Here is a 9614-nt window from a genome sequence, read left to right as displayed (position 1 = left end):
TTCCCGAAGTTCTTTAGAGATTTGTCGCATGTAAATGTTTAAATGTTTTGTTTGGCTCTTTAGACTTCAACACTGAAATTTTGAATCGGGAGCAAAATTTCTATACAGATTTGAGACAAGATCCAATCAATTCGCAGGTTATTCTTCATCAGCCCATACAGTTTTTGGTTAAGTTGCCGCGAATTCCCTGTTTAGTAGAAAATTAGTAACTAGGATGTATTAATTTTTATGACATACTTTGCACACAGTAGTATTTTGAAGAATCTCTTTTCCAATAAATATAGTAAATCACCCTAACGTACAATCAATGCGAGTCCCCAAATCTTAAAATCCAACAAGTGAACAACAATCTCTCAATCGTTTTAAACCAACGGTGTCCAAATATAATCATTATCTGACAGGGTAACGCTAATCTGCTGGTTTATTGGGCACGTCATGACCTATCGAAATCATTTCACTTGAAAACTCTGCAGAGTAAAGGTGACAGAGGAATAGACTGTAAATAGTTCTTTGTAGTATTCTGTGAAGCAACTATAAAAATGGGATTTCGTTTGTGTACCGTTTTGTCGTTAGCCTTATTAACGGTTTTCGTGACTGGTAAAAGACCACCGATAAGAAAAACTATCCATTAAAACTTTGAAAATTACTTCACAGATGTTTCCAGCCAAGGTATAATCATAGATGCGGCAATGCGCAGAATTTTGGAAAATTTCCGTAACATAATGCGCAATGGAAATCCGGAAACTGGCTTCCCGGTAGTTGCACCATATTTCAATGAGGACTTCTTCTTGAACGCTAGCCTGGGTGGATTGCTCGAGTTAGTCACAGTGGACCGTTGTTAAGCATTTTTTATTAACCTCTTTGTTTTAGTTTTGACATACGGATGACACCAATCCGCATCGAAGGACTTGATGCCTTCGATGGTCGACTAAGTGTAGATTTGAGTAACCTCAGATTTCCGTTTGAGTTTCGTTACGCCGATGAAATTATCATAGATGGGTTCTATGACATGAACGGCCGATTGTATGGTCTGATTCCCGTGTTTGGCATTGGAAATATGTTCATTCGTCCCAAAGGAGTAGTTGCTTCCGGATGGGCAACTATAATAGATAATGGAGAGGGAATGCTGGCAATGAGAGACTTCTCCATAAGTTTGATGATCGATTCATTAGAGGTATACAAGTTACCGGTTGTTAGAAAGTGTTACTAAAAATACTAAAAACTATTTCCAGACCAACATAGAGGGAATGCTACTTGGGGGCGAGCTATCGGACCTATTGAATGTTGTTATTCAGGATATAGTTCCATCCTTTTTAAGCAACTTTCCAGAGTTAATGACCAACGTATTGACGGCCTTTGTGGAACCATTGCTAAACCGATTCCTCGCAACAAGAACAATGGAAGACTTACTGGGTCTTTTATTCCCCAGAGGTATTCCAAATTGATTACAAACAGGCGTGCTCGTGTCAAGCTATGAAGTTATCTAAGTGCTCCGAGATTGATAATAACAATCTGTCTGAATGCAAGATAAATTTTGTTTTATTGTAAGAGCTCCCTAAATAGAGATGATAAGATTATTTTGTTTTTGTTTTCTTGAGACGAATATTGAATTTTTATTTACTGTAAGTAAGGGGGGTGTTATTCCGTATTCCGAAAGGGAGGTGTTTCGGAATACAAACTTTGACCTGATGAAGTGAAAAAAAAAGTTGATAAAATTGAGAAATTATTGCTCAATACCTTTATTATGTTTTTATATTTAATAGCTTTTTCTTCTTTCAGTTTATTTTTTCTTAGAATGTTTGTTCAATTACCAGCACCATTTATTTTTTGCAATCTCGAAAATCATATTATTAACCCGTAAAGACCCGGGACGGAACTTGTTTTTTGAAAATGCTCGTTCTCAGCACTGGAACGGCCGATTTGGGAAAACTTGGAATTTTATTCAAGGGGAATAGTTGCTCTAAGTTTTGGTTAAGATGCCACCCCTCTGGACCCCTCCCCGTTTCTGTGACACGCGAATATGTCTGTGCTTTTTTCTGATTTTTCAAACAGATTGAGCAAATACTGGGAATTTTCATACGTATCAATTGCTCCATGTATCAAATTATGTCAGGTAGATGAAATATGGTATGTAAGAGTGAATTTTGGAGTTTCTAAATTATTTCAGTACAAAATCACAAAACTACGTAATTTTATAAAAATTCAAATAACCAAACCGTTCCTCAAATTTCAAGCTCTACATTTTTGAGATCAGGTCTCCTGAATCCATACGCGATGAAATATTTATTTTAGCATGCAAGCATTTTGAGAAAAACAAATTTAAATTCACTAAAGTACGTATTTTCATGGAAACCTGATTTTCTCAGTCTCCCACGGTAGTTTTCAACTTAGCTCTCCAATTTTCAAGCTCTATATTGCTAGAGTAACGTCTTCTGAATCCAAAGATTCTGAAAGATTTGTTCTAGCATGCACAGATTTAGAGAAAAACGAGTTTGAATTCACTAAAGTACGAGTTTTTATGAAAACTTGATTTTCTCCAAATCTGCGAATGCTAGAATAAATCTTTCACCATCTTTGGATTTAGAAGACGTTACTCTATAAATATTGAGCTTGAAAATTGGAAAGCTAAGTTGAAAACTACCGTGGGAGACTGAGAAAATCAGGTTTCCATGAAAATACGTACTTTAGTGAATTTAAACTCGTTTTTCTCAAAATGTTTGCATGCTAAAATAAATATTTCATCGCGTATGGATTCAGGAGACCTTACCTCAAAAATGTAGAGCTTAAAATTTGAAGAACGGTTTGGTTATTTGAATTTTCATAAAATTACGTAGTTTTGTGATTTTGTACTAAAATAATTTAGAAACTCCAAAATTCACTCTTACATACCATATTTCATCTGCCTGACATAATTTGATACATGGAGCAATTGATACGTATGAAAATTCCCAGTATTTGCTCAATCTGTTTGAAAAATCAGAAAAAAAAACACAGACATATTCGCGTGTCACAGAAACGGGGAGGGGTCCAGAGGGGTGGCACCTTAACCAAAACTTAGAGCAACTATTCCCCTTGAATAAAATTCCAAGTTTTCCCAAATCGGCCTTTCCAGTGCTGAGAACGAGCACTTTCAAAAAACAAGTTCCGTCCCGGGTTTTTACGGGTTAAAGACGCTAAGATTAAATCAACTCTCAACTTTTTGATTATTTGGAAAACAAAAACTACAAATGCTCTTTCCTTGATCAAATTTAAAATGTTAGTCTAAGGCGTATGGTATTTATTACCTTGTATGTTTTTGCAAATGTGCAGTCCGTTAGAAAGTGATGTGAGGAAGCCTAAAGGAAAAATGTGGCATTAAAAATCATGTGTGCTTGAAAAAAATCTAAGTGCGTTTTATGTATCAAAACTTTTATTTTAGAAACGTAATTCAGAAAAATTTCCACAATAATCCTGGCAGCTGATACTAAAATCTAATATTTTATTACCATTCAATTTTTTTTTATAATCTTATGTTTATGTAACGAGATCGTTTCGTTAATAAAGTTGGAAGCAAAATTCGCGTGGCTTTAATTGACGCAGGTAGTAAAGCCGGTAGCTAGTTAGTCAACGGGCCAATAGTTAGTACGTAGAGGCTTTTTCTGAAGTCCAAGTTTTTCGCGCCAAAAAAAACTGTGTTCAATGGAAAATGTTGTGAAAATCAACTTATAAGTAAAATGCTCTATTTTGATAAAAAGTTTTCAACTATTTATAGTTAAGGCTCCTAATAAACAAAGAGTGAGCTTAAGATAAGGATGCTCTCATTAGCTCATCAACACCGTATACTGGGTGATCTGCTATTTAGCACGTGTATAAAGTACTTAGTGAAATCCCATAATTCTCATAGCGTGGTGTCCACACTGTTGTCACTCGACATACACGAGATTCTTGCTAAACTACTACTTATTATTGAACATAGAGTGAAGATTGCGCGCAAATAAAAAAAACCAAAGTGAAGATGTACTAATGTACTAATCTAATCGCCAAAAGTGCCATCCTTCACCCTAGCTAATCTTAAAAACCTTTGTCAAGTTTAAATACCTTCATCATTGGAATTCGTCGATTTAGCATCTTAAATCCCTTCAAAGTTGTTCCTATTAAGATAATGGCAGGAGTGCTACTCAAAAAGATTAGCAATTTATCAACGGAATTGTAGATATGTCCAACAGGTAGTGGCTGTAAACTATTTAAGCAACCGTTCCACTGTCCTATCGAGTAAGTTTCAGTCTAGTTCGTGTTGTCTTCAAAAGTAATAGATCGCCAAGATGAAGTGTTTAATTGGTTTCACTCTCTTGATGCTGATTTCCATCAGCAACGCGGGAAAAATAAGCAGGGAATGGAATGAAAAGATGGATCTGAATGATATATTGAAGAATTTAATTGAGCAGTTTAAAGAGTTGATGCCCTGTGGGTTTCCTGATCTCGGTGTGCCACCACTTGTACCATTCGAGCTCAACCATACTGCTTTTGACTTCGAACAAAAAGGACTTCTTCAGTAAGTATAAACTAATATTCAATCGATTAAATGCTTACAAAAATCAGTGTTTATTTCTCGACAGTTTGGACGCTGAGATAAATGACCTGTTGGTAGATAACCTGAACGTTTTTGACGTGGTAAACATTGATTTGAAGCTACTACAAATACAGCTTGATTTTAGCTTCTACTTTGAAGCAATCCAAACCACTGGAACCTATAAAGCCAAGGGATCAGCTATCGGATTCATTCCATTCAACCGCGGAGGCAAATTTGCGTTTAATTTCAACGGTTGGTCAGATCCGTATGGATACGGTCAACGGTTACTAACACGTGTGTTATGATTTTAGGTCTTACTCTTGATGGATCGATCAAAGTAGCAATTGATGGTGAAAAAATATCTGTAACGGACTTTAAACTGAACCCAACTGTGGAATCCGTTAACTCAAAATTCGAAGGAGTCTTTATCCTCCCGTTGAATACGTTTATTTTTAATAAAATTGTGGAAGCTGTCGTGCCAAATTTCCTGACAGACAACAAAGAACAGGTGGCTTCATTTTTGGAGGATATGATAAAGCCACAAGTGAACGACCTACTGGATGATTATACTCTGCAAGATCTGATCGATTTTATTGGAAACGCAATCAGCCCCGGGCAAGCGAGGATCTGTTAAAATGATATGTTGTGGCAATTATTGTGAATTCAGTTTACCGTTATACAGTAAACCTATCCTATAAATAAAGTTATTTATCTTGATATCTTATTTCGACGCTTGTTTCGTGATTATCTATGGTTTTTGGGAAACAGAACATACCGAACAGCTTATCTGCATCGTTGTATTCCTTTTGTTTCACTTTCTACCGGCTATTCTAGGTACAATCAATACCGGCAGTGCGTGGCACTTCACAAAGGCACGAAAGGAACAGCGAGATTCTGTGGAAAATCAATGAATAGCTCTCAATGAGCAAAGGAATAAAAATAAAAAGTAACAGTTTTGCCATGCTATTTCAGAGCCTTTCATGAATGATGCTCAACAGCGTTCCTCTTTGTTTGTGTCCGACGGCTGCTGCACTTGAACTCCAAAGAGATCACATCAACAATGCGTGCGATAGACAGTAAGGGGCACTTATATTCGGGAATACCTACTTTCGGTTGCACCTTTGTCAGCCGTTCATGAAGTATATTCTGGGCCAGCTGTGCCATGTGATCAAGCTGCTATGGTGGCATTGTATTATGATGTTTTCACATCGAAAAAGATGAGAGTATCCCTTTTGAATCATCATGTATGTATATCAAAAGTTCGTTAAATTCAGGTTAAGGCTTTTCCAGTACGTCAGTACGTCGAGTGTTGTAGAATGCATTGTTCATAATATCTAGAGTGTTACAGGACACCCGCAACACATATGGCGTTATGACATCAAAACGATCTGAGTGATGTCAGAATTAATTCGATGGCGGGTCAATTGATTCTTACATTAGTCTTATAACAGTTACGAAATTAAAATCGTTTGAAAATGAAATGGTGTAGTTTTTTACTTTGTGAAACCGTGGAACAGTCATAACACAACATTAAAAATGAAATGAAAACGAAACACTGAATAAAATTTGCTAGGTATTTGACCTTTAACCTTTATTATTAACTCAATTTTCGTCATTAAAATTAGTTTGATTTTCAAATCACGAATTAAAACTGCTCGAAATGGCTACAATGACAGTTCGCCCACATACTTAGACATACGTAACACTGGCGATTTTTTTTGATACTCTTTGCCCCACATCACTCGGTACCAACATCAGTATGAACTGCTCGACGAAAATGAACGGAATGAATTTTCTTCATAGCGGCTCTACTCGAGCCCTCAACAAAATCCCTTACGAAGCTGTCAAAAAGTTGTTTACAAAATCAATGCTGCATTTTTCGAGTGGGAACGAGACAAATGCAGGGCTGCGCAGGTACACAACCTCCATAAACTACTCAAACAGAGGTTGGTACTTTCGAGTGGTTCATTTTGTACAAACTTTTTTGGAAGATTTCTTCCTGAGTGTTACGTATGTCTTATGTATGTGGTTCGCCCATATACCTGACAGTTGTAGCGATTTGGAGCGATTTTTATTTTTCATTTAAAAATCGGAAGACAATGATATAAAATTTTAAAAAATCACGTTTTGCCCAGAAAATTACACTTTTTTACCCGGATTATAAATATCAGAAATCCGCGAGTAGCTAAACAAACCAATTAAAAATCGAAGGACAACGATAATTGTTTTTAAGTCACATTTTGTTCAGACAACGCATCTTTTTCAATTGATAAATAAAAACTGGTGTAGCTTTAGGATTCAATTATCTTAAAAAGTTCACTTTCCAAAAGATTTTTTTTCCATTTGATCATGAATAAATGAGAAACAAAAACCCAAAATTTTCAAAAGAAAAAAGAACAATATACTAAACATACCGACATAAAAATTTAAAAAATGTTCCAATGACAGTATATCGACGTTTGTCATATAAGGTAATGAATAAGACAACCGCTTTCAATTTATTCATTTCGGAGATTTCTGAATGTATTTATACGCAACAAATTTCATTTGAAATGTATAGTTACCTTCAAATCCTTAGTACTTTATCGTAAAAATGACAATTAAAATAATATATGGCGACATCCATGAATTACGTAACGCAAAAAATGTAATTTTTGAACCCCCGCATATGTAACGAAACGTAACGCAAACGCCTACCCCCCTTAAAAATTACGTAACGCTGTAGAAGAATTTGCCTAATAAAAATGGTAGTTTTTGGTGAGTCTGTTCAGAGATTTTTGTTACGTAACGCTGATCTTACCTCCCCCTCTCCTATGTAACAAATCGTAACGCTCAAAGATACCCCCTCCCCCCTTTGAGCGTAACGTAATTTATGGAGTCCGCCTATTAGAATTGGGACTTTTTTATAAAATTACTCAGTTATAATGTTGTTTCGGTGGGTTTAGGCGCACGCTTCTTCTGATAATCTTGTACGCTTACTCGAAAAATGCATATGGCATCACCTGACATATAAACTTTGATAACAGTTTAACAACTTTACTTGAAATTTCTAACGATAAAAATATTTAAGCAGTTAGAGAACAGGTTGATCTTCGACATGCAATATAGTTTGTGCCAATTATGCATGTGGTTGTTGAGTAATAAGAGTTTGAATGTCATTTTTCGATGTAAAAACTGATTTCTCTCCGCGGGGATAGGGTTAAGCAGTTTCCTTCTGTTTTGCAGGCGATTTTTTCCAGCGCCCGAAATGGCGCCTGAATGGCTGCAATATAGGTTGATTTGTTTCGGATGATGTTTGTTCACAGATTTCTTTGTGATTAACGGTACAGTAAGGTCTTTTTTTACACTTTTGACGTGGGACTACGTCTTTGTTTACTATATTGGGATGCATTCTGTAAAAGTGGAAATGAAACTGGCAAATGTTGCGTCAGATTTCAAACGTTAATAACGGCATTACCACATGATCGATAACATTAACCAATATGTTGTTGGATAGAAAAAATGTGTAACAATTTTGTAATATGATAGTTATCACTCTAATTTCATTGTTAAACGGTAAAATTGATAAAAAGTTTCAATGACAAATTTACACGAACAATGAACCAATTACATGAGAGCATTCCTAGCACAGACGACATGAATGGACACCATTCGTTCCATGTGATATTCTCTGTATCAATATCGAAATAAAAATTGACAGAGTCTCCCCGTCCCAATAGGTCAATTTATTTTTGCTTCCATGAGCTTAGACTAATATGATGTCTCGAAGGTAAAAGTTTTCCGAAAGGTTTGAAATAATCCCCATTCTTGAACAATTTCTAAACCTGCTTTCAAAACCTAATAAAAACTGATGTCTTGAAAGAAAATATTCCGGTAAAAGCAACAGTACCAGTTGAGTAAAGAGCCGCAGGTCTGTCATCGTTTATGATTGCAGCGGTCTTCTTCTATTCGTACATTTCAGCGGTACACTTCTATTCGTACTGCAGCGGTACTATTCGTATTGCAGTGGTACACCTTTGTTCGTACATTTCTATTCGTGTGCAATCGAGGAAAAACTGCAATGCTGCTGCTGATGGTGATTGAAAGTTTAGCTGCGAATGATTGTGAATTTTTGGTGTATTTACTAAGATCCATTCAGAATCTCGTTTTACATTTCGAAATAGTTAGATGATATATTTTTATTCTAAGCTTTACCATAATAAACGTATATTAGCTGTCTACGTAATACAGCGAATGTAGTTGTAGGCAACTAAAAAATAATTGTCAAGCAAAAAACAAAAATGGAATTGTTGATTGCTACGATTTTTTGCTGGAATTTGTTAATAACTTTGTTTAACATATCTTCTTATGTTTGCCAAATAATGAACTTTTGTAAGGGCTTCCATATTATTTTGAAAGTAATATCCATATTTAAGATTTGATTTAATCAGAGTCAAATAAGACAAAAACAATTTATTCTGATAACGTAAGTATTATTGGATTTGGTTTTTGAGGATATAGAGTTAATTCTGACTTTGACGCATTACGAGAAATTCTTGGTGCTTCTTCAACAATATCGCTTGTGCCTTTTCAAATACATGTTGTTTGCACAAAACAAAAATACTAAAGGCATAATATCGCCAAATATAAACGATATTTTTCGAGTGTTGTTGAATATACTTCAAAAATTGACTTCCAGGGGAGGTTGAAAATAATAATACGTACAGTCGCTGAGCAAACACATTGATTCTGTCTGCAGGCTCTGTATATTTTGTAACAAAAAATCCCCTAATTACAGTGTTTAGTTCCACGTCACCATTTCATACAACCCTAGGGCCAGTATGGTTGATATAGGGTGTGAAAGAAGTATCAGTTAGATGGTGTTGGCGAGTTGAAAAATGTAAAAAACATCCAAGTGAACAGTGATGACGTCATACCAGAAATCATTGTACAATCTCTTATGGACATTGCTTATTCGGCAGCCGAAGAGGAAAGTTCATTTTCTTGTGCGCTCCGCAGTTCGCTTAAATTAATTTACCGTTCTTTCTAGCGCTCGCTGGTGAAGAACAGTGTGTGGTAGTGGTGA

General features: G+C 35.7%; 2 protein-coding genes across 2 annotated transcripts; both read left to right on the top strand.

Moving 5' to 3' along the window:
• The first annotated feature begins 438 nt into the window (after positions 1-438).
• Positions 439-1568, top strand: LOC129726857 (uncharacterized). The gene is made up of 4 exons (XM_055684015.1): positions 439-597; positions 655-817; positions 871-1174; positions 1233-1568. Exons 1-4 carry the CDS (start codon positions 540-542, stop codon positions 1443-1445), a joined length of 738 nt encoding a protein of 245 aa, XP_055539990.1. The 5' UTR covers positions 439-539; the 3' UTR covers positions 1446-1568.
• Positions 1569-4293: 2725 nt separating this feature from the next.
• On the top strand, positions 4294-5193 carry LOC129726856 (uncharacterized). The gene is made up of 3 exons (XM_055684014.1): positions 4294-4531; positions 4596-4801; positions 4861-5193. Exons 1-3 carry the CDS (start codon positions 4302-4304, stop codon positions 5181-5183), a joined length of 759 nt encoding a protein of 252 aa, XP_055539989.1. The 5' UTR covers positions 4294-4301; the 3' UTR covers positions 5184-5193.
• Positions 5194-9614: the final 4421 nt, after the last annotated feature.

Source organism: Wyeomyia smithii, chromosome 3 (genome assembly GCF_029784165.1).
Source record: "Wyeomyia smithii strain HCP4-BCI-WySm-NY-G18 chromosome 3, ASM2978416v1, whole genome shotgun sequence".
Classification (NCBI taxonomy): domain Eukaryota; kingdom Metazoa; phylum Arthropoda; class Insecta; order Diptera; family Culicidae; genus Wyeomyia; species Wyeomyia smithii.
The sequence above is the reverse complement of the archived record's forward strand: the minus strand, read 5'-3'. Positions and strand labels throughout refer to the sequence as shown.